This window comes from Sciurus carolinensis, chromosome 2 (assembly GCF_902686445.1).
Source record: "Sciurus carolinensis chromosome 2, mSciCar1.2, whole genome shotgun sequence".
Lineage (NCBI taxonomy): Eukaryota > Metazoa > Chordata > Mammalia > Rodentia > Sciuridae > Sciurus > Sciurus carolinensis.
In genome coordinates, this window is record NC_062214.1 from 110,676,894 (window position 1) to 110,700,532 (window position 23,639).

Genomic DNA, 23,639 nt, shown 5'->3' on the forward strand with positions numbered 1-23,639 from the left:
ATGTAGATTCACACCATTCGTGTAATCATACATACACATAGGGTAATAGCGTCTGTCTCAGTCCACTATCTTTCCTTCCCCTGCCTGTCCCATTTTCCTCCAAAGTTCCTTCTTTCTTCTCTTTCCCCCTCCCCGCCACCCCCCAGGAAATCAGCTTTCTTCCAGAACCTTAGCTCTTGACCACAGCTGCTGGATTCTGTGAGAGCAGCCCAGCTCATTAAGTCCTTGACAGTCCCCATAGCCCAAGGGTCCTGGCTCACTCCTCCTGTCCTGGCCCCAGCAGAAATGCCACGGCTGTGGCCTGCCCAGGCCCCCCACATGCCAGCCTGCTCTTCACATGGACAGACGTGTTCTCAAACACACCAGGGCCTCATGCCTGTCTTTCCCATGAGATGGGCACTGAAAGCTCCTTCTCAACCCCAGTAACATCACATTCATTGTGTAGCTGCCATGTCTAGAACATTTTCTGTACTGGAGGGTCAGGATGAGTCACTCCATCCCCATTCGAAAGCAGGTGGCTGAGGAGACCATGTATCAGGGACAAGGGGGCCCTGGGAGCAAAGCTTAGCTCCAGGAGGGCCTCCGTTTTCTCCCAGAACCTGGCTGCAGCACGGGAAGTTCGTGACTTAGAGCAGGCAGCCACAGAGCTCCAGGGCTGGATACAGGAGAAAACTTCTCTGATTGAAGGAGAGATCCATGGCCACCACCTGTCATCTGTGCAGCAGCCCTTGCAACCCCAGCCTAATAGGCGCCTGCAGGTGAGGGCCTTGCCCACGGCCTGCCCATCTGAGCACCTTCCAGAGGTCAGAGGTGAAGGACCTGTCCATCTCAGCCCCTCCCCAGAAGCCATCAGGAGAGCCCTTATCCAAGGATTCTACATGGGCCTCCCCTCAGAACCCAAGGCCCTCTCCCTCAGGACCCTGAAACTTGGACCAGATTATAAAGCATAGTGGAGGGTGCTCCTTAGAGAGGCCTGGGCTCCTGAATGGGGAGCATGTATGAATGGGGGTCCAAAGGGGAGATTGTGGCCTAATCTTGTGTTCTGGCTTCAGAGAGAACTGGCAGCTATCAAAAAGGAGTTGGCACGGGTACAGATGGAAACCTGTCGACTAGGCCAGCAGCACCCTGAGGCTCAAGAGGGCCTGACCAAGCAGCTGGCCAAGGTGCAGGAGGTCTGGGCCACCCTGGAGGCGAAGGCCCAGGAGTGGGGCCAGTACCTGGAGCAGGCTGCCCAGGGCCATGCCTTCCTTGGGCGCTGTCAGGAACTGCTGTAGGTGGTCTTCTGCCTTGGCAGTTGGTTCAGCTCTGCCTTGAGGGATGGGGGTCATCCTGGATTTGTGGGGAGCAGGACTCTCTCTGCCCTGTTCCCCAGGCTGCCCTACCAGCTCTGGTAGCAGCTTCCTTTCCCTGCAGAGCATGGGCTCAGGAGTGGAAGGTGCTGGTGTCCTCAGAGGAGTTGGCTGGGGACATGGTGGGGGCTGAGCAGCTTCTTGGGCAACATGAGGACCTGTGGCAAGAACTCCAAGAGCACTGCCTTCAAGCCCAGGACGTACAGAAGGAAGGGCAGCAGCTGGTGGAAGATGGCCACTTTATGTCCCTGGAGGTGCGAGAACAGAGGGTGGGATGAACCCTCCCAAAGCCTTGGAACCCCTTGCACATATGGAAACCAGCAGGACAGGAAGGCTGGAGGAGGGACAGAGAGGCCGCAGTGGGGAAGGGCCCTCTGCTTTCTATATGATTCTCCTGCCCTGCCCAGAGCGGGAGTGCCATGGGTGCCCAGCTCTCATGGCAGCAGTCACTCCCTTCCAGGTGGCAGAGAATCTGCAGGAGCTGCATTGGCAGCTACAAGAGCTCCAGGCAGAGTGGACGCTGTGCCAGCAACGCTGCAAGGAGAGCTGGGACCTGCAGAAGCTGAGGCAGGGTCTGGAGCAGGCAGAGGCCTGGCTGGCTTCCAGGGAGGGCCTCTTGCTGGAGCCCAGTTGTGGGGTGAGTGGAGACGTGCCCAGAGCCAGGTGTCCTCTGGCAGCCATGGCCCAGGACAGACCCTGCTCCGCTCACTGGCACCCTGGCTGGGTTGTGGAGGGTGAGGAGAGGCTCTCAGCACCCAAGAAATTGGATCTCACCCTGACTTGCTTCTCCCTAGCACTCAGTGTCAGATGTAGAGCGGCTGCTCCACAGACACAGGAATTTAGAAAAGCTGCTGGAAGCGCAGAAGGAGAAGTTTGCCCAGCTGCAGAAAACGACAGAGGTACGGGGGAGCTGGGGCAAGGGGCAAGCAAAGACCTGGTACACCTGGAAAACTGGGCCAGGGGGCGGGGGGATAGTCTCAGCCTGTAAGTCAGGACTCCCCACAGCTGCCAGCATTCACCCTCTCAGGGCCTCTTCGGGAAAACCCCATTAGAGAGAAAAAGCACCCTCTTGGTGTTTGTAAAACCCTGCTGAGTTTTCAAGGCTTCATCTGGCTCACTTGATCCTCTGAGAAGGAACAGAAGCTGCTGGAGCAGATGCAGTGCCTGACACTTAGGAGAGCTGGCAGTCAAATGACATCCCAGGGTGCCAAAAACACAGTTGACTGAGATGAGGGAACTACAGCCAAGTGTCCCCATTGGACCAAGCCCTCCCCTCAACACCAGCATCTTCCTGGATTATACAGCCAGACAGCACGAGCCCAGTAGGACCAGGGCCATGGGGGGTAAGGACCCATACCCTGGAACAAGCAGCAGGGAGCTGGGCACACTGGCCATAAGAGTTGAGGGTCATTAGAAATGAAAAAGTGGGGAAGGAGCAGGTTAGGAGGACCTTGCAGAAAGGTCATTGTGCTGACCCCATCTTTTCAGGAGGCAAAGGGTACCCATGCCATGATGGGGTCTCTGGAGCTTAAGCAGCAGCTTCTGCCTGTGGGGAGGAAGGTAAGTGCTGGCCGATTCCCCACGCAGTTCCCCTTGGCAAAACCACTAAGTGCCACCTGGGCTTGGCTTTGTGAATTTGGATAGACCAACTCCCCTGCTCTCAAGTTTACTTCAGACCCACCCAGAAGTGGGTAGGACTGTTCCTTCCTGCTCTTCATACTTTTCTTGGTTTCCTTGTTGGAGCCCCTCCTGGCTCTACCAGCCTAGAACTTCTCCCGGAAGGCTCTGGACACATGGACAGGCTTTGACAAGACCTGGCTGTAGCCTTCCCTTTGTGTGCTACCTTGCCACCTCACTCAACAGCTTGGTGCCAGCTCATGGGACAATTGCTATGGGACCTTGGATGGCAGTGGAGGTAGCAGACAGCAAAAGGAGCAAGGAACTGGCTTTTGAGGGCTGGAGACAAGGCTAAGGGGTCAGACAACAGAAAGAGATCCACAGGGAAAAGCGTAGATGCCCACAGTTACCCTGTACCTCCTCTCTCCTCAGAAAGTGGCTTCCACAATCCCCCATGACCTTGAGGGAGCTCAGTGTGAGAGGCTGAAGGACCACCAGGACAGGAAGCACGTGTTCTCGAGGTGAGATTGACTCCAGCCCAGCCTCCCAGCAGCAGCCACATAACTGAGGGGCCAGATGCAGGGGTTGCTTTTGACCCATGACTATTTGGATGGCAGGCCAAGCAGCGGGGCAGAGATCCTGTTTGTAGCACCATCTGAAGAGCAGGCTGAGAGTTGGCAGCAAGCCGTGGGCAGTGCAGCAGGTGGGTTAAGGAAGACTGGGGATGGCAGGGGTAGGGTGTTGATTCCCTGGGTCCCAAGCTCCCAGTACAACTGACATTGGAAAATTTCACATCGTCTTTCTAGCCCCTCCCCTCCAAAGTACCTGGGACTTATTCTCTTCCCTCAAAGAATTTAAGGCCCAGAGAGGTTAAGTAATTTATTCAAAGTCAGGCAACTAATTGGCAAAAGGTAGTGCCAGTCTTGACCCCCCAGGGACCTCCTAGTCCTGTTTTGCCCCCTTTGCAGTCCACCACTTTTGAGACCCACACACAAACCCTTCCTGCAAGGATCCTTGTGGATTCTGTTCTGTCAAGGATATTCCAGGTTCTGCTTTATCTGCTCCCGAGGGACTTCCCTAATCCTCAGACAATTCTGAATGCCACCTCCTTGATGTGTCTGGTGAACAGTGACCAAGCCTGGTTCTACCACCAGGAGGAACACCAGAAAGCACCATTTTGGCCTTCACTGGGTGTGTGGCAAGGCTCTGTGCAGACAGCATGTTCAGGGAATGTCCTGGGGTCTGACCCCACTCCTCAGTTTCCCCCAGACTCTATCCCAAGACATCTGTCCACAACTCCAGAGACCTGAAGTTTCTTCAGTTATTTCAGCATCTCCCACCCCTCCACACTGCACCTCTCCTGGCTGTGTTGTGTCCAGAAGACAGGATGCACCGGGGAAGTGGTTCACCCATGCTGTTGTCCACGTGGGATGCAAGTGGACTCCACAGACCAGGGCAAAACCTCCAGGGGCAGGAGGAAGGGACATACAGGGGAGTTGGCTGCCTGGGATGGCTTGGGTCTGGGCCAGGTAACTGTTCTTTTTCCCTTGCTCTACAGCCCAGAATCTCAGCCCAGAACCTAAAGCAAGATTCATGGCAGAGAGTGCAGCTGCTCTGCTCAGGTGGGATGCTTGGGTAGGTGGCGGTGGGGGAAGTCTGAGCTTCAGGGACTGGCACAGAGGCTATTCCCACACCCAAGGTTCTGGAACTCTGACCTATTCTGCTGGGGTGTGGGAGTCCCCTGCCTTTGAGACCCTCTAGCTATCCATGGGAAATAGAACGCCCTAACACCCCTACTCTGGGTGCAAACCCCACTCACAGCTGTGATGGCAGAGCCCAAGCCACAAGGCTCTTTCTCCACAGACATGACTGTCACCACCCAGAACTTCACCCCACCTCGGCCCTGCTTGCCTCATTCTCTACACTGGGCCAGACCCAGCAGATGCTCAGCCCTGCCCCGGAGGCTGTACAAGGTCTTTCCTGCTCTAGCCAGCCCCCAGGTAGGAGGTATCCCAGGCTTCCCTTGCACTTCGCTGGAAAGCTCACCTGGATTTGTCTGTCTAGAGCCACAATCCTTTCTGGCCTCCCTCCGTTTCTTTCCTCTTCAAAAACAGTGTTCATTTGCAGCACATCCCAACCATCTGCCCCTTTGCTCATACCCTTGCTCTCAGCCCCCATCCTCTCCTCCTTCCTCAGTCCTGCTCCCAGGGACAAAGGGCCAAGATATCAGCATGTTCATGAGATTATAGGCCAAGGGCAAAAAATGCAAAGGCTGGGAAAACATGCAGGTTGAAGTAGAGAAACACAGGGCACTTTTTTTGCAGGTCCTCAGCCTCCTGTAGATCCTGATATCTTTTTTTTTTCCCCCTTTTTTCTTTTTTTGGTACTGGGGATTGAACGCAGGGGCACTCAACCACTGGGTCACATTCACAGTCCTATTTTGTATTTTATTTAGAGACAGGGTCTCACTGAGTTGCTTAGCATCTTGCCTTTGCTGAGGCTGGCTTTGAACTGGCGATCCTCCTGCCTCAGCCTCCTGTGCCACTGGGATCACAGGCCTGCAACACCACGCCTGGCCAGATCCTGGCATCATTCTGATACTCGACTACCTCACCCACATTTTTCCCACCACCACACCAGTGGAGGGGGCACCTCCAACCTGGGTTGGAGGATCATTAGAGAGAGGCCGGAGACAGGCAGGGTACAATCTTCCATACAGGGGCCCCCAAGCCCAGTATGAGTCTGTGTCACACACAGCCATGTGCTCTGTAACGGGAGGCAGCCATGGCTATGGTCTCTGATGTAATCATCCACTCTGACTCCTGCAGAGCCCATGGGTTCCAAGTTCAGATGCTGTGTTGCTAAAGGGACTTGTCCTAGACACAGTGAATTGAGGCTACCAGGATAACCATTTTTTCTGCTCTGTGACTCCAGACACATGTCTAGAGAAGGACCTAAGAGTCACTTGGTCAGGTCTGGCACCTATAGCAAGTTGGGTCATGAGAATCAAGGAAATTACCTCCCATTTTTTTCACACAACTGGTTGTTGCCAGTCAGCTCCTAGAAGCAGGTGCAGTGTTCCAAGGGAGGTCAGACAGCTGGATCACTGTGCTCAAGGAAGATTCTGGGGTGGTCAGTCCCTATTGTTTACTGTCTCTCTCTCCATTCAACAGGCCTGGGCCTTGAAGTAAACCCCAAGGCAACACCAAGTAAAGACTCTTTCTAGGGAACCAGTGACAGCTACAGGCAAAGGACATCCTTACCCTGGCTGCTCAGGACTAGCTTCTGGGATAGACAGTTCCTATTAGATGGGTTCCACCATGATCACAAGCTGCTAGTTATGTCACTTTTATTGGTCTCTTTATTTGGTTCATCTGATCCCAAGTCTGGCAACCCCCACCACATGGCAGGAAACAGACCCTCAACTGGACTGTGGCCTTCCCCCAAGGTCCCTGCATGGATGAAGAGGACAGCCTGGGAGAGTGCTCACCCAGGCAAGGCCAGGGCTACAGCAGCAGTGACCCTTGGCTCCACTGGCCTCCACCCTGCTTAGAAAGGGTGACCCAAGCAGTTGACCTGCTCCTTGAGGGAAGTCTGCCCTGATGAGCTCACTGCATCAGGTACCTGGGGAGACGGTGTGTCAATCTGCTTTTTAAGCCAGTCCTGGTTATATACAACCAAGAACCTGCGATGACAGATAATCTCAGCACTCCTGTTTGCAAGAGTCTCTGTAATGTATAAAGTGCTCCACTTCACTCTGTCCATTTGGCCTCTTTTCCCCAATCCCTTCCCACAGCTGTCAAGGAAACTTTGAGCCCCAAACCCCGCCAACCCCACTCCGTGAAAAAGGTAGCCCTGGTCTTCTCCACAGAGAGCCTGGCCCTAACTACAGCCATAATGAGCCAGGTCCCTCACTCCCACCCTTCTGAAGGAGGAGGGGCCCAGCCTCTTTGCTTACAGGCTTCAGCCTGGATGCTGTGACAGTTGTTGGTGGCTTCAGTGCCACCTCTAGATGATCCTCAGAATACACCGTGGTTGAGCTGTGCGTGGGCATCAGAGCCCCAGAACATGGGGAGCAAGCTCAGAGTCAGAGCTGGTGGGGACCAGGTGGGAGCCGAGACAGAGCGCCTCCCTGGCCTCACTCAAGTCTGTGTTGCTGCTTCTGCCTCCGTCGATGCACGGCCTGGTGCAGGGCCTCCAGCAGCCGCTCCTGGTTGTTGCAGATATTGTAATGTGTCAGGTGAAGCAGCTTGTCTGTGTCCTCTGGGCTGTAGGTCACTTTTGTGTAGTGGTATGGGGAGTTGGAAGGAGACAGGTTGACCTCCCCAGCTGCCTTCTCTGCAGGTGTCCGCCGCACCCCTGTGGAGAGAGTGCAGCCTAGCAAGGGGAGAAGGGTGCTGGGGAGGTTGGTCTCGGGTCACTTGAGGAGAGACAGGAAGGATGAAGGTGGCAGGTGGCTTACCAGGGGCCGAGTACTCCTGGAAGGAGTCATTGACCAGAGGGAAGTGCAGCACAGCAGGGGCTTCGGGCTGGGCAGGGTCAGAGAAGGCATGGCACTCCTGAGGCTGGTGCTGCTCTTCTGGGCTGGGTGTGATGGGTGGGAATGGGATCCCCTGCTCCTGGCAGAACCGGCCCAGGAGTTGCAGCTGCTGCAGGGCAGGCAGAAGGCATCAGAGGACGCAAGTTCTCCGTGGTGGGGAATTAACGGTCTGTCCCATTCCACATGGTGTCACTCCCATGCTTCCTAAGGGAAGCTGGGCCAGATACTGGTCCAAAGCAGATCTTGCTAGGGACCAAGACAGGCCCAGCTGGAGTTGGCCCACCACTTCCCATTCCTGCCTCAACCTTTCAGTCCTGTGAGAAGCCCACCCACACCCTCCCAACCTGAAAGGCTCCTTGGAGATTGTAGTCCAGAGACAGGATGAGGTCCACATCCCTGGTGGGCTGCAGGAGGGGTGGGCAGCTAGTATTGACAAAGTAGCCAACATCCAGCAGACAAAGGTAGGGCTCCATGGGTGTCAGTTGATTGGGAAGCCCATCCAGTTTGGTAGCTGCAAAGGTGTGGGGATGGAGCAGGGGCAGCAGCAGTCACTGACTGAGGGCTCCTCTGGGCTGACAGTGAGTCTTGCCACTGGTTAGAGGAGAGACTCTGCCCCTGGGCCCCTGTTCTCCTGCTGAAGAAGCACCCCCACAATCTACAGCTCCAACCCAAGGAGAGAAGAAAGGAGTACCTGCACCCCACAGCTCAGGGCACTGGGCTCAAAGGGAGTGGTGCCAAGCAGGGGAAAAGCAAATGCACGTGGGCGCCCCAAGGCTCAGGCTTAGTCAGTCAAGACCAGGCAGAGGCTGCTACCTTTCCAGGTGGAGAAGTGAGGATGATGGAAATAGTCCTTGTGGAAATGGAGGCCACGCAGGAAATTGTGAGTGGCCTGGGCAAGTGGGCGCCTTGTCAGAAGGTCTGTGAAAAACTCAGCAATCCTGCCAGCCCTTGTGGGTGGTTCTTCTATCTTCAGATGGGGCACCTGCTCCTTGTCTATACAGACAAGAAGAGGGTAGAGGAAAAGGAGAATCCTCAAATCTTTATCTCAGCCCCGTGGTGACCCTAGAAGGGGGGACCCTTTATCCCAGCCCCTGTGGTGACCCTGGAAGGGGAACCGTTGAGGTCCCCGAAGACCCAAGAGCCACCTCCACCAAGCCCCAAACATACCCCCAACTGGCTGCCCATTTGCACCCTATAAAGAAACCCGAGCACCTACCCAGGCTGGCCCGATCCTGGGCCCAGCGGTCCCAGAACTGGCTGGGCTCTGAGGCCCAGTACAAACTGTCCTGGAGGCTGGCTGCATACAGATTGCTCCAGATACCTGAGAGAGGGACATGAGGGGAAGAGTCCCCCAACCCCATCCCAATCCTCATGGCCCTTCCTAGACCAGGAAACTTCCCAGGGGCTGAGCTGGCCAGGCTAAAGACCCACTCTCCCTGCTCCACCCAGTTCTCCAGTCTGAGATGCTGCTCACCTTCCAGGTAGCAGATGCGGGACTCAGGGAGCTGCTTTACCAGTCGCCCCATGAAGAACTCGGAGCCGAAGAGCTCAGAGGGGATGAAGGCCCCATACTTGGGGAAGCCGACCTCATAGGGGGAGAACTCGCACCACTCTGTGAGGAAGCCATACACTCAACCAGGGGGCCTGGGACCCTCAGACACCCGTCATCTACCATGGACTTCACTTCAGGAGAGCCTGGTGATCAGGGGGCTCAGAACTTGTTGCTGTGACTTTAAGTGCAAAACATAAGGCTCTTGCCCCATCCCAAAGGCCTGAGGACCCCTAGTTAGGATGACAGCTTTCGGGAAATGGCCAGGAGATGTGGGTGTAAGATCCACCTCTTACATAGGCCAGGTTATCCCTTATCTCACTACCCAAAAGAGCATAGGTCTCAGCTCTGGGGCCACTCACCCCCAAATTCAAAGGTTGTCAGGCTCTGCCCCTTGGTGTTGAGGGCACAGTAGATGGGCAGAGGGTTCTGGCCACGACTCAGAGCTTCCCGTTGATCTGAAAGTTTGTGGTCACGAGGCTGGGGGAAGATGATCAGCTCCTAAGCTTACAGCTCCCTAGTGTCTGCAGTCCTTCCCACCCTTCACCTGGGGATGGGCTCCAGTTCTGAACCCTTCCCTGGCTTTGCACCCCATCCAGGGTCTACCCCCAACACCTCATCATGCAGCATCGCCTCATTAATGAGGGCCCACAGGTTGGTGAAGCAGGTTGGGTGACCCAGGCGGGCATGCTCGGCCAGCTCCTGCTGATACCACTGCAGCTGGCTGGGGGCCAGCACGCCCAGCTTGTTCTTCGTCACCTGGGTCTTCAGCAACTCAGTGGGCCCTGCCAGGTCCTTCTGAGACCATTCTGGGTCCTCATAGAGGTTGGCCAAGGCCCTGGGAAAAGCCAAAGCCCAGGGGAAAGGGGTTGTCACTTAAGGATCCCACGCTTTTAGCTTCCTCTACTAGGACAACAGGCACCTCTGGCAGGTACCTTTTAGAGTCTTGGAGCTCACTTCTCCCTGGCACACATGTTTTCCCAGCCCTTCCAATTTGCTAAGAGCCTCTGGGGCCTGGCAGCACCTTACCCCAGCACTCCCTCCCCCAACCCAACCAGCCATCCATAGCTTCCAGCACTCAACTTGCTACCAGCTCACCAGGTGGAGCCTGAGGCCCCTGTGATGTAGGAGATGCAGTCCAAGAGGCCCAGCTCCCTCAGGGCGGCCAGCTGTCCATATAGGGAAGTCATTGCCCGGATCCCTCCACCAGTGGCCATAACAGCTACCACTGGGATCTAGAAGAAAGGACAGTCAGGCTTAGAGACACCTGAGGGATGGAAAAAGTCATGTGAGGTGGGAAGTCATGGGATCATTCAGCTTGCCCCACAATAAGGCCAGTCAAGATGTGACAGGGGATCTTGGGCCAGCTCTGAGTCAGAGAGGGCCTCCTGAGGGCTGAACTTCTCTAGTTGTGAGGGCTACAGAGCCTGATAGATAGCCCTCATTTCTTCCCCCAGGCCCTGAAGATTCTGGGATCACTTTCTGGAAGCCCCAGTACAAACCCAAAAGTCTCCCAAGCAGCCCTCTCCCTCTACTTACTAGATGTCATTCCCTAGTAGATAACCTAGACTCATGAGACCACCCATGCCAGGAAGCCATCCTCATACCACCTGTCTATGTCACTAATCAGTTAGTGACATACTCCCAACACCCGAACCAGGGTAAAGACCAAGAAACAAAGAGAAGGAAAGCCAGCCCAGAAGGGGTTTCTGCCCACAAGCTCCAGGTGCCTCATGCAACACTCTGCTGACTGCGTTAAGCAAGAGGAAACAGAGCAGGACAGGCAGCAGCTACAGGTGTAGGTTGGCACCAGTTCTGGGCTGCTTATAAACAACCAGTTTGTGTTCAGCCCTGGGCCCAAGCAACCCCAGGACTGCCCCACCCAATCCCACCCAGACTCAAACCTCATCCTCACGCAGGTCTCTGTCTAGCTGCAGGGCCTGCTTCAGGGCCCCAGCCACCACCTGCTTCCTCCTGCTCAAGAAGGCCTGCTCCTCTGTACAGGGCCTACAGCCCAGGCGCACAGCCAGCTCTCGTGGGCTGGGGGAAGAGAAGAGACTGTGATGCAGCTCCCAGACCCACCAGAGAAAGGGAATCCTGGGCTTGCCTCAATTCACTGCCCTCTCTATTTCCTGTTCCTCAGTGCACTCCACTGCTCCTGTGTGCTGAGGCTCAGAAGTCTGACACAGTGACGTGTGAATGGGAGTTGGGGAGCCCAGACCCACACATGGATACCCACAAAGACCTGGGAATATGGGAACTGAAAGGGCCACTCAGGTCCCAGATGCAGGGACCCAACACTGTGAATCCCACTTCCAAGTCTCATCTTCTCTCCATTACCCACCAATTCCAAAAATGACAAGAGAACAGGCAGAAAGGAAGGTCCAATGCCCTCCTCCCCATATGGTGAGAAGTTACTTCTCAAGACAGTGGGTGCTGATGGCAACTCCTCTTAAGAAGGCATTTAAGGGGCTGGGGTTGTGGCTCAGTGGTGGAGCACTTGCCTAGCACATGTGAGGCACTGGGTTCGATCCTAGCACCACATAAAATTAAATAAAATAAAGGTATTGTGTCTACAACTAAAAATATTTTTTAAAAAAGTAGTTTAAAAAATTTTTTTTAATTATAAAAGAAAAAAGAAGGCATTTAAGGTCCATCCACAACAGCTCCCACCCAAACGGCACAACTTCCCGTCTCCTTAGTTTCTTTGCCTTCTCTGTGCCTCAAACCCTGCTACTGTCCTCACCCGCCCCCCACCCGTTGTTTAGCCAAACATTTATCCAGGGCTTCCCAAGTGTCAGGCACTGGCACCACTCGAACTAGAGCAGAAACAAAAAGGAAAACACTAAGAAAAATAACCTTTCTATGCTGAGGCTTCCTCCTGGCACTGTGTGCTCCATCTGTGAGGAAAGCCCTGCCCAGAGGGGCAAGTGTGCTGCAAGCTCCCCACCTCTCCCCATCACTCCTGCAGGTCAGATGCTTGACCTTCGCCACCCCTGCCCGCTTGCTTTCCCAAGCCCCAGCCAAGCCTCTCACCCTTCTTCTTTCTTCAGTTCCACCCTCAGCAGGGGCTCCTGGAAACCATGAAAACCCCATCGCAAAGGTCAGTCACCTCCAACTCTTCCTCTCACCCAGCCTTAGAGCACCCTTAGATGGCCCCCCAACACTGACACTGTCAGGTCCCCAACCAACTCCACAAGAGCCACCCTTTTACCCAAAGCCTGGCCTAGTGCTTGTTCAGGCCACAGCCTGAGGAGAGTGGCTACAGAAGCAGGCCTCTCCCTTTAAGGAAAGGGCCGGGGCCAGTGCTAGTCCTGTCTGGACATTGAGCTTTCCTCCACTGGGTGACCGTACCTGTGATGTGGGGAAGATGAGTCTCACCAACTGGTCAGTGGGCAGGGTCTGTAGTGGCACCTTCAGTTGTTCCTGAGGGTCATTCTTCAGGGGGAACAAACAGAGAACACCCATGAATCCTCATACTCTCCCTATCAGCAAGAGCTCTACCAATTTCCCTGGCAGCAAAAAAGGAACAGGAAGGAGAGGAATAGGGACCCCCATACACTGTACCCAGGGGCCTGACTCTCCCAGGGAGAAGGGTAAAGGAGGTGGGGTATAGGCAAGCAGAGGTCAGGCTGGGAGGAGGTGTGGATGGAGTGAGGGTAGCTTGGGGACCTAGCGCCCAGGAATGAAGCCATTACCTGCAGATGGATGTTCAGTTCTTGTTCCCAGCAGGCTGGGCAATGGAAACAGAAAGAGCCAGTGCCCACAGAGGCCTCCTGAAGCCCCTCACAGGCCCCTGGAACTACAAGCTGAACTCTGGACTCTGACCCTGGAAATAGGAAATAGAGCAGAGAGGACAGGGGTAGGATCTCTGCCATGGCATCCCTCACTATTCCTGGAGGACATTTCCTTCTCCTCTCTGAAATGGAGGGCTGGTCCAGGTTGGAAGTTGGAGCCCAAACCACACTGAAAACGAAGTGGAAAATCTTGGCTTCTGTGAAGCCCCAGCACAGACTTATTCTCTAACCCCTATTCCTGCCTTTGGGAACTGAAGGCAGCTAGTGCCTTCCCCTTAGAAAGGAGGAAGATAAGGAATGAAGGTAGGGGGCTGTCCCAGTAGGTTGGGGACTCACCCTTCTGGTCCCTGGTCTTTTCCAGCTGAACGTGCAAGCAGGAGAGCTCCCGGGCCTGCGTTATTAAGAGAGCTCCTCAGGCATCAGCCCCACCCCTGTTCAAGGACCTCACCCTCCCAGCACCCTGCTTCCTCCTCCTCAGCACTTCATTACCTTGGCCCCCAGTTACCTAGCATTTGCTTGAGATTGCACTCCCTCAAGGCACTGACATCCCAGAGGCCCCCAGTCAGCTTACTCTGACCCAAACAGCCTTGGGCATGAGCTTCAGACCCAAGAAGAGCAAGGAGATGGCGCGAGGGAGTTCCTGAGGACCCCCAGTCACCCCCTGAGCGCCATTCCTGACTCACCACCAGGATGCCATTGCTGACAAGCTGCTCCACACAGTCCATCCTGGAAAGAGCCCTCAATGACGCTTTGGAAGAAACCCAGGTTCTCACCCCCACAGAGCCCTGGGCACCACTCCTCCACCAGGGAATGGCGCCTGCTCTGGGAGTGTTGGTACTGTTCTTCCCAGAAGGAAGCATTCCACTCCCAACTGGGACTGCCCCGTAGTCCAACTCACAGGTTCTGCAGTTGAAACTCAACTTCCAGCCGCTCCTCACCCTGGGGAGAAAGAGAAGCAAGTTAGAAAGAATAAGGAGGGGTGTGTGTGTGTGTGTGTGCGTGTGTGTGTGTGTGTGTGTGTGTAGGTTCCAACCAGACACCAGCTGAGGACACTGAAGTAAAGGTGAAGGAAGGGGCCTGAGGGAAGGGCCATTGTCCTTCTCCAGGCTGCTCTGTCCATTTTCCTTGGGTTGCTCCAAGAAAGCTGTTCTTTGTTTCAGAAGCCAAATAAGGTTGAGGAAAGGCTGCTCCTTGGTGAAAAGTCACTCCCAGCTGACAGAGGTGTCTGGGATGCAACAGATGTCTGGGCCGGCTACTCTCCAAATACCCCCTTGCCCTGAGTACAGCCTTGCCTGTGAGCTCAGTGAGAAGCTCTGGTGCCTGAACTCCCCAGTCTGCAGAGTCCCCACATCAAATAGCACAGACAACACTGGGTCATCTTTGGTCAACAGGTCCTGGTCAAAGACTTTTAATTCCATGATATTCTAGAAGGGAAACAGAGTGAGAAGGCTGCAGAAAGAAGGGGTACGATGGGAAAGTGGGTAGGGCAGGCAATGAAGGGCTGGGAGAGGACAGGTGGCAGTGGCTTCATGGGGATGGCGAGTAGAGCTGGCTTTGATGCTGGAGCCACCTTGAGCTGGCTGTGGATTCGGAAGTGAAAGCTCTGATTCCAGATGGGATTTCGGCTGTTCTTAACGGTACGTGTCTGAAGCCTGTGGCTGGAGGCGGTGGGCAGCCACAGAGTCACATAGCAATCAGAGGGGGTCACTGCAGGGAGGATGAACAAGTGTGCAGTGATAGCCAACAGTCATTTCCAGCCCAGCCACCCAGAGTCTCCATCACGTGGAGACTCATGTCTAATGGGTGGCCCCACTGCCACCTTCTACCAAGAATCTCCTCCCAGCGCTCTCTTCTAGGACCCCTCCTCCTGTCTCTTCCCACCAATACTGCCCACTGAATCCAGCTGCAGTACTCTTCACTTCCCTTGGCCCAACAAAGGGCCAGGGGAACAGCACACTCACCCAAGTCCTTGGAAGGCAGACCATGGGCCTGCAGGACACGCACAGTGAGCAGGCAGGTGCCAGGCACCTTTGCCTACAGAGGAGGGAGAGGGGGTAGGTTTGCTGCAGGTAGATGAGGCCAACAATGTCAGGGGTCATAGGGGAGGCTGGGATAGTCCCTCAAGGCCTAATCCTGAACCACAAGGAACCACAGGTCCACCCTTCACCCCATCAACTTCTGACTCCACAGAAGATAGGGTATCTCCTTGCTGACACCTGCCCACATTTATATAATGTTCTGTGTCCAACTCTGCACCAAGGGTTCTATATACATGAACTCACTCATCACATGACCACCCTATGCAGGGGCTCTATTAGGATCAATCCACAAGGAAACTGAGGCATGGAGAAATAGCCACTTGTCTGAGACTAGCTGGCAGGCTAGCTCCAATTTAAGCACCCCCCGCCCCGCACAGGTGCTTCTATTTCCTGAATACAGCATCCTTCAGTCTTTCCACCCCACAGCCTCATCATGCACTCCAACCTGAGCAGTTTTGAGTCTGGCCTTGGGCAGCTTGGGATATAAGCTATCAAGGGAGGTGAAGAGGCATGTCAGGGCTTTGGGCACCGTGAATGAACTGCTTCCCATACTGTCCACCCCATTCTGGAAATGGGTTCTCTGTTCTATACTTGTCTCCTGAGCTCCCTCTAAACACACTCCTTGGTTCAGGGGATGTAAATGCTGGACAGTGGCCAGGGCAGAGGAAGCCTGTGCCAACTGGTACTTCCTGTTGGTCTTCAGTCCTGCCTCTGGAAGGGTGCTGATGGACTAAGTCCAGGGAGCTCCCAGGGACAAGATCAGAGCTGGGGAAGCTCATCCACCTGTGGCATCCCTGGGGCTCTCACATCCCAAGCAACTGAGTCAGAAGGACATCAAGCAGCCACTTCCTTCTGGAGCCCCAGGACAGCAGCTGAGAGCCTCTGAGTTCCCAAGGCCCAAATCCAAGAGGTCATCCTGGAGCCCATTCCCAGGACAGAAAGAACTTGGGGTAGTCCCTCACCCAGGTCTCTGATTCTCCTTTGGCTACTGCTCACTGGTCTGATATTGCAATCAGCAAATAACCCCTTGCTATACCTGGAGAAGACCAGAGCTTCTCTAAGAAACAGCAATAGGCCCTGGATAGGGATCTAGGTTTGCAGTGAGGGCCCAGTGCCCTGGAAGGCCTTACCAGAGCCATGAGGCCAAGTTCAGGAGCAGGAATGATGAGGCAGTAGCCGCAGGACCAAGGACTGCCAGCTTCTAACCCAGAGCCAGGGTGCCCCAGCTGGCCCTGAGCACATCCCTAGCCCCTCCCATATGCCTCCTTCACTCCACCCAAGGCCAACACCCACCACTGAACCAGCCACCTGTCCAGGAAATGGGGCACTTTAAGCCTGTCCTGGAGCCACTGACACCCTCTTGTTCCCAGAGGTCCCACTCTGCAGTCATCACCATCTGGGCCTGCCCCATTTGGCCTTGACTTAAAGGAGGGAGCTTTAGGAGAGGTGATGTCAGGGGCTGAGCAGAAGGAAAGCAGAGAATGGGTCCCAGAGCAGTGGTGAACAGAGGGGTTGAGCACCTTCAGCAGCAGGGTCTTTCGCAACTCCCAGCACCAGCAAGACAGGAATGCCCAGTCCCAACTGGAGGCCTTGGCCAATCTAAGAGGAGTACCTCAGGCTCCATCACAACTGGCAGGGGTGTGGCTGTCACATAAAATAGCCCTTCAAAGCCATGTCTGGATTGCCTCCACCCTTGCAGGTGGGTGGCCAGGGATAAGGCTGGTGGGTTGGCATTCCTGCTCTTCAGGTGGGTGCGGAGGGACGCTAGTGTGGAAACCAATCCATCCTCAGAGGGATGGTCCCAGAAAGAGTAGGATTTTTGTCCCTTCCTGCCAGTGCTTGCTGTGGAATAGAGGTTACCCCAGGGCAAGAAATCCCACCAGCAGTCATAGAGCCAGGGGATAAGAGCAAACCAGGCCAGGATAAAGCTAGGAATAACATTAGAGGCCCTGAACCAAGGAGGACCCAATCAGGCAATTTTAAGACTGAGGTCAGTCCATTTTTCCCATGGAGGGACTGCACAGGCTGTCACAGACAGGGGACTGGGCAATGAACAGCTCCCCAGGCCTGGATCTGGCCAGCAGCCCCAAACAGGGTTACCCTGAAATTTTCACCTAAACCCTCAAGCCCTCATCAGGCCACAGGAAATTACAAGGAATATCAGAACGAATGAATCACAGCTACCTTTTATTGACCACTTCCTCTGTGCTGGTCCATGCTGGACCTTACAGATATCATCATCCCCACAGCAGCCCTGTGAGGTAGAACCATTATTATCTCCACTTTACAGCCAGGACACCAATGTCAACAGGTGGTAACTTGCCCAGAGTCACCACACTGGTAAGAGGTGCTGCTGCACCTGATCCCCACTCCTCCTCACCTGTGTGGCAACTTCTTGGGCACTCTCACTCAAACCTGCCTGGCATCTCCTGATCAAATCCCAAGATCATCCAAGGCTGATCAAGCTGGACCCTGGGCCAAGAGCAGGCAGGTACTTAAACTCCCAGTTAGCTCTAGAACTGACCCAATCTAGGAGGGGTTCAACCTTTCCCTCAAGATGTCCTTAGCAGTATTCATCAGGGCTACATCAGTCAAGGCCTGCAGCCTTAGTTAGGGAGTCCAGCAGCTGGAAGTAACTGTACTTGAGGTCATATTCCATGTCATACCAGAAGTTCACTGTGGGGAGAACAGAGATGTGAATATGAGGGTCCCTCTTTTTAATCTAGAGCCCACAACCTCTCCCAAAGATGCCCTGCTGGGCCTTGATAGGGCTTTCCCTTGGGTGGCCTGGGTGTTCCTCACCAGCAATGCAGCCATGGGACTGCTGAACATGGTGGAACCACAGAGATGGTAGATACAGCAGCTCGCCAGCCCGCACCGTGCAGTGAAGGGCCTGTGCCTGACTGTAACTGGGGTACTGGGTCAGGTCTGGAGCCAGTGGGTCCAGTGGGATCCAGGGCACCTAGGGACACAGCAGTTTCCAGGAAGCAGTCCCCAAGGTTCCTGGTCCTCCAGCTCTCTACTTTCCCAAGCTAAACACCATGAACCCTGCTCTACTTAGCATGGAAAGGCCCCACACTTACATTTTTCCAGAGGATGGTATCACCTCCCCAGATCTTTTGTGCTTACCCTCTGAGGTTCAGGTTCTTGCTCTTTCCCCTCCCCAGAACCCAGGAATAAAACAGTCACCTTCTCCATGGCTTCTTCATCCACCATCCTAAAGGTGCCCTCTTCAGTTAGTTGGTAGGTTGCTGGTATGTACAGTTCTGAAGCCCAAGGGAGAAGGGTGTAGGGAAACTCAAGTGACCTGCAACTTATCAGTTCCTTCCCATCCCAGCCAGCACACATGTTCCCTAGGTACAGAAGCCAGAGGGTTGGGAGTCCTGGTGCACCTTAGACCTGTGGTCATGTTTTAGGCCTAGGCCCCAGCCTACCCAGGGATCTTGCTGTCCTCCCTCCACCGTGGGCCACCTGCTCCCAAGAGCCCCCTCTGGGCCATGTCCCCTACCGTAAGGGATAAAGGGCCGGTCGCTGGGCGGATGTAACAAAAAGCGTTTCTCCCCTGAGACTACACAGTACAGGTTCTCGTAGTGGTCCTTGTGCACTGTCAACACAAGTAAAGCCTGGGGGTGAGGTGTGGAGGATAGAGGGGAGCCAACCACCTCAACCCTGAACCCCAAGACTGCCTATGGCAAAAGGAAGAGATCACAAAGGGTTAGCTGACTCAAGGAGACACCAAGGATGCTGTGGACATGGCAGAACACAGCATACCAAGGATTGGATGCTGGTCAGGCTATGGGCTCACCTCCACTAAGAGGGGAAGTGGTGCCACCAGGTTTCTCCTAAATTCCCTCCTGACCTAGTTAGCCTTCAGAGAGCCTTCAAGGATCTAGAGAAAAAAACAATGGTGCACTCTGGTCTCAGAGCCATGGGCAGCCACCCAGCTCAGTTGTCAGGAAAGACCTGTGGTGCCCAAGTCTAGAATTCCAAGGGAAAATGAGAAAGAAGAGCCAGGTCATCTTCAATCCAGCCTGACCTTCCTCACCCAACCTCATCTCCCCTTCCTTTGCCCCTCCAGCTCCTTCTCTGGCACATACATGATGTCACAGCAGTTGCCTCCCCCAGCCAGAAGTTCACAGCATCAGGCATCTTTCCTGTGGGGCAAATGGTGAATTAGGGAGGCCATGCTAGCTTGGCCCCCATACAGGAATGCTAAGCAAAGAGCTGGGTGGGAGTAAAGGAATCTCAAGAAGAGGGAAGAGGAAGAAGTAGGGAGTGCTTCCTTATTCATCTATTATTAAGTCAAGGCCTGGGGCAGGCAGCTGGGCAGCACCTAACCCCACAGGCCTAAATGTATGGACCAAATAAATAGCAAAGGGAGAGAATGAACAAGCAGGCTCATCTCCTCCTTCCCAGATCATCCCTGCCCTGCCTCCTGGCCAGAGATCACCTTGCACACCCCTTCCCTACCTCCTTCCACTCACCCAGTGCCTCAGAGGCCCAGGGTACATGAGACTCCAGATCAGCCAGCAGCTGGGGTAGCTCAGTGGGCAGGTTAGAACATTGCTTCTGCACGTAGAGGACTCCTGGGTGTTGGGCCTGGCCCTCCAGCACATCTAGCACATAGCTGAGGGGCAGGCGGCGCTCAGCAGGCATTACAAAGCGGTCCCCTCGAACGGCATCCGCATAACCATCTGGAGTCACCGCCACACTCACCTCTGTAGAACCCACTGTGGCTCTGGAGGAATGGATATTCAGCTCATGCCCCGCTGCCAGTAATCACTGTCCACCCACCAACCCAGGGAGGCTCCCACCTTAAGTAGGGGAGGGACCACTTCTGGAGGGCTGGCCAGTGCTGCAGGGCATTTCGAATAATGCAGGGCCTGTTGGGACACACCCAGTCCCTGTAGAAGCTGAGTGGAGTAGGAGCCTCATCCAGGTAAGGCACATCAAGAGGCACACTGAGTTCTGAGAGAAAGAAGGAAATGGGGGCGGGGGGACAGCAGCACTCAGTCTTTTCCCTATTACCTGCATAAGAAATGTCCTCCCTGGGAAGGCCATACTGTGTCACTAAGCAATGCTACTGGTGACCATGGGACCCTGGACAACCAGGAATAGAAGAGTGAGAAGCTGAAGTAAGACAGCATAAAGTACACAGGAACACACCACCAGGGGGTTGCTGTTCAGTCCATAACCCAAATCTTCCATGGGTCTATGTCTGGGCTCTACACAGTGGACACTTGGTTTCCCCATACTGGAGGGCCAATCTTCCAGTATCTGTTAGGAAATGGAGTCACTGAATTGGTGGTGGGAGGTCTAGAATAAGTCGGGCATAGGGCCAAAGGCCAAGGTCCAATTGCCCAAGGCCCTGGGCTGGGCTGGGTGGAATGAGGCTCTAGAAAGACCACTCTAAAAGTGATACATACTGAGCATCTAGAATGTGCTCACACTTGGCCTGGTCAGTGTGGATATCAAAGGATGTTATAATCATCATCTCAAGCAGCTTATATCTACCTGGGGAGACAAGGTACCAGATGAAAATACTAGAAGAAATAAGGGCTAAACAGTGTTTTGGGTCTCAGTGAACAGAAGCATCATCCTTAGATACCCAGGGTCACTATGTGTATTTGGGCAGCTTATACAGTGTGCCACCTGTGTGGATGTCTACAGAGGACCTACATCATCCTTAAATGCAATCTATTATTTATGACTCATCCTCAGTTGCTCCTGTCATCCTACCAACTGCTTCTCAAAGCCGCCATCTCTTTTTTACCTCTGCTACTTGGGGGTCCTCATTAAAATGTTATAATATTGAGGTTTCCTTCCCTGATCACTTTTTTTTTTTTCTTTTTTCAGTACTAAGGATTCAACTCACCGGTGCTCCACCACTGAGTCGTTTTGACTATTTTATTTATTCATTAATTTTTTTTTTTTTTTTTGCAGTGCTAAGGATTGAATTCAGGGCCTCAAGCATGCTAAGCAAGTGCTCTACCCTAGTCCTGCTCTTTTAGACAGAGTCTCACTAAGTTTCTAAGGCTGGCCTTGAACTTGCATTTCTCTTGCCTCAGCATCCTGAGTTGCTGGGTTGACTATTCTTTAAAATTCTTATTTAAATTCTTTAAATTTCTTATTTTTTCTTCTTAGCATTTATATCACCATATGACATGCTACATATTTCACTTATTTAAATTGTTTAAGGGTCTGTCTCCCTCACCAGACTGAAAATTCCATAAGAGCAGGGATGTTTATCTTATTTGCTGATGCATTCCTAGAACAGTATCTAGCACACAGTAAATATTTTCTTAATAATTGAATGAAAGTCTCCAACATCTTGGTTGGATGGTTTCTGCACTAAAACCATCAAACCATTCAACTGTTTTTTCTGGCTTAATTCTACTCCCTCTGAGTATCCAACATCTGATCCCAGTTATTTGAAAATACAATCTCAACTCCTCACACACCTAGTAAAGAATTCTTTGATGGCTTACCACTACTCCTTACAGAAGTCTGCCTCTGGCATGCATTCAAGGTGCTCCATCATTAGGCCCAACCTACTTTTCCAGTTTGATTTGCTCCTGACTCCTGCCTTCCCCTTACCACATACCCTCTTACTCAGGCAGTGCCAGACTTTGTTCCTGCAGCTTACTCAGACGGGAATGTCTTTCTCCTGATTTTTACAAGGACACAGACCTTCGCTTTGTTACTATCATCCTCCTTGGTCCCAGTCAGTGGTTACTGCAACGTGCTCAGAATGGCCATGGCATTCATTTTCACCTCTAAGGTCATGCTCCACCTCTCATGCTGTGTCTTTATGCTGGTCATCCTTGCCTCACAGTCAGAAAGCAAATGTCTCATCATCAGAAACTGAAACTGAATGAGAAGACCTGGTGGGCCCAGGAAAAATGAACATGAAAAACCTGGCATGTGTGTTTATTTTTACTGGGTGGGGACAAGATGGGACCTGCCATCTCCCAAGCAGATGGGCTGAGGCTCAGTAAATCTCCTTGTTGTGCTCACTGGGATTTTTTTTTTTTTTACCCCTGCTATTCTGGGAATTGAACTAGAGCCTCATTCATGCCAGGCAAGAACTCTACCACTAAGCTACACTCCCAGTCATGAGAGTCATAAAACATGAAAACTGTTTTTTTTTCTCTATTCCTAGAATTTTGTACATATCAATTTTATTTGCTTTTCGTTCTTTAGCGAATGGCTACTTTTCTCTCCTGGGCTTCAAAGAGAATTTCAAAGGGATCTAAACAATTCCTTTGACCCAATAATTCTAAGAATTTAACCAACAAAAATATTTGTACATGCACATAAAGACTGCTCCAGGCACTGTTCCCTAAATGCAGCAAGTACTCTCTCCCCTAAGGAGTTGCTGACCCTGCACTTGTCTTCTAACCTACTTGAACTATATGATTTACATGTTTAGTGTGGTTGCTGTCTCCTCACTTAGAATGTAAGCTCTAAGAGCTTGTTTTGTTTGTTCAATGATGTATCCCAAATATACTAAACAGAGCCTAGCACATGGAGTTGCTTAAAAAAATTGTTAAACGAACACGCAAGTATTAGCTGTACAATTATTGAAAACAATAGACTGGAAATGACTGACGTGCCCATCAATAATGGGCTGATTCAGTGAATCACACCACTATTTCACAGAAATGAATGAGATAGATGTGGAATGACTTCCAGGATGCACAATGCAAAAAAAGTGTATAAAAGAGTATAGTCATGTGGGTGTATGGATATAAATAGAATCTTTCTGGAAGAATGCAAAGTGGGGCTGATACTGGGAAGCTTACTTTATTTACATGAAATACTCAGGTCAGGTGCCTGTGTTGCTGATTAATGGTACGAAATCGTTAAAAAGAAAGAAAAGGGGGGGGTGGGGCGTCATTTAAAAACAGAAAGGCAGGCCTGGTGGTACAGGCCTGTAATCCCAGTAACTCAGGAGGCTGAGGCAGGAGGGTGGCAAGATCAAGGACAGCCTGGACAACTTAGTGAGACCCTATCTCAAAATAAAAAGGGCTCAGAGGTAGTGTGTCCTTCGGTTCAATCCCCAGTACGGATACAAATACATAATAAAAAACAGAAAGAAGGAAAGAAAGGGAATGAGGAAGGGCAAAAGGAAGAAAGAAAAGGGTAAAGAAAAACAGAACCCAGCAGGGGTTAAGAACCAGGATCACTTGAACAACTGTCTACAATCCTCCCCAAACTTTGTACTGTCCACAAGCTTGAAGGAGTCCATTCTGAATAACGACGACTGTTTCCTTCCAGCAAAGGTTCAGAGAGAGAAGCCCACCACCACCTATAGACAAATGAGACTTCTTTACGGGAAGAGCAACAACGCACCGCCCATATTTATTAAGCACGTACTGACTCTGGGAACTCAGGATGACAACAGGAGCACGGCGAAGACCGCACCAGGCGTTGAAATAACAAGAACACACACTCCAGGAAGCCACGAGGGCGGGCGTGCGACCATAGGAGGAGCGAGCTGGGAACCCACCCGCTGGCTGAGGGAGGGGCCGTCAACCACTCACGCGCAGGAGTGCGGAGCGTCGGCCGTCCTCCGGACCCTCCCGCGCTGGGCGCCTGCAGCGCTAGCCCACTCACCCCGCGCCGCGGCCGGGAACTCTCGTAACGCCCTCTGCACCGAGTCCAAAGCCGCCGCCGCCATGACGCCCGCTGCCTGAGGCCCCGCCCCGGGGTCCCCACGTGGGCTCCAGGCCCCTCCCGGCCCAC

The 23,639-nt window shown here is 53.2% G+C and overlaps 3 protein-coding genes across 5 annotated transcripts in view; 1 reads left to right on the forward strand and 2 right to left on the reverse strand.

Moving 5' to 3' along the window:
* Positions 1-6,745, forward strand: part of Sptbn5 (spectrin beta, non-erythrocytic 5) — a 48,520-nt gene extending 41,775 nt beyond the window's left edge. Inside the window, exons 59-69 of the mRNA XM_047539291.1 lie at positions 597-758; positions 1,053-1,270; positions 1,414-1,603; positions 1,810-1,986; positions 2,144-2,248; positions 2,838-2,909; positions 3,399-3,487; positions 3,584-3,669; positions 4,525-4,588; positions 4,830-4,966; positions 6,140-6,745. Coding sequence (XP_047395247.1) covers positions 597-758; positions 1,053-1,270; positions 1,414-1,603; positions 1,810-1,986; positions 2,144-2,248; positions 2,838-2,909; positions 3,399-3,487; positions 3,584-3,669; positions 4,525-4,588; positions 4,830-4,966; positions 6,140-6,192 — 1,353 coding nt within the window. The 3' untranslated portion in view covers positions 6,193-6,745. The remainder of the gene's footprint in view (positions 1-596; positions 759-1,052; positions 1,271-1,413; positions 1,604-1,809; positions 1,987-2,143; positions 2,249-2,837; positions 2,910-3,398; positions 3,488-3,583; positions 3,670-4,524; positions 4,589-4,829; positions 4,967-6,139) is intronic.
* On the reverse strand, positions 5,445-16,179 carry Pla2g4b (phospholipase A2 group IVB). Its single transcript, XM_047539572.1, has 20 exons — positions 16,022-16,179; positions 14,814-14,886; positions 14,423-14,559; positions 14,145-14,276; positions 13,751-13,791; positions 13,536-13,578; positions 13,189-13,243; positions 12,754-12,884; positions 12,410-12,493; positions 12,092-12,129; positions 10,960-11,095; positions 10,154-10,290; positions 9,671-9,893; positions 9,418-9,535; positions 8,981-9,118; positions 8,723-8,827; positions 8,320-8,499; positions 7,851-8,017; positions 7,429-7,615; positions 5,445-7,325 (listed from the first exon to the last, which is right to left on the reverse strand). Exons 1-20 carry the CDS (start codon positions 16,028-16,030, stop codon positions 7,105-7,107), a joined length of 2,355 nt encoding a protein of 784 aa, XP_047395528.1. The 5' UTR covers positions 16,031-16,179; the 3' UTR covers positions 5,445-7,104.
* Jmjd7 (jumonji domain containing 7) lies at positions 14,156-23,601 on the reverse strand. Of its 3 annotated transcripts, none has more exons than XM_047539575.1 (9): positions 23,511-23,601; positions 19,706-19,859; positions 19,376-19,629; positions 18,989-19,045; positions 18,400-18,495; positions 18,081-18,157; positions 17,694-17,853; positions 17,416-17,567; positions 14,156-14,276 (listed from the first exon to the last, which is right to left on the reverse strand). In XM_047539575.1, exons 1-8 carry the CDS (start codon positions 23,572-23,574, stop codon positions 17,479-17,481), a joined length of 951 nt encoding a protein of 316 aa, XP_047395531.1. In that variant the 5' UTR covers positions 23,575-23,601; the 3' UTR covers positions 14,156-14,276; positions 17,416-17,478. The 3 variants fall into 3 exon arrangements, with proteins under 3 accessions (XP_047395531.1, XP_047395530.1, XP_047395529.1); XM_047539574.1 differs by lacking the exon at positions 14,156-14,276 and adding an exon at positions 14,465-14,559; XM_047539573.1 differs by lacking the exon at positions 14,156-14,276 and adding an exon at positions 14,553-14,886.
* Between the last annotated feature and the right edge of the window lie 38 nt (positions 23,602-23,639).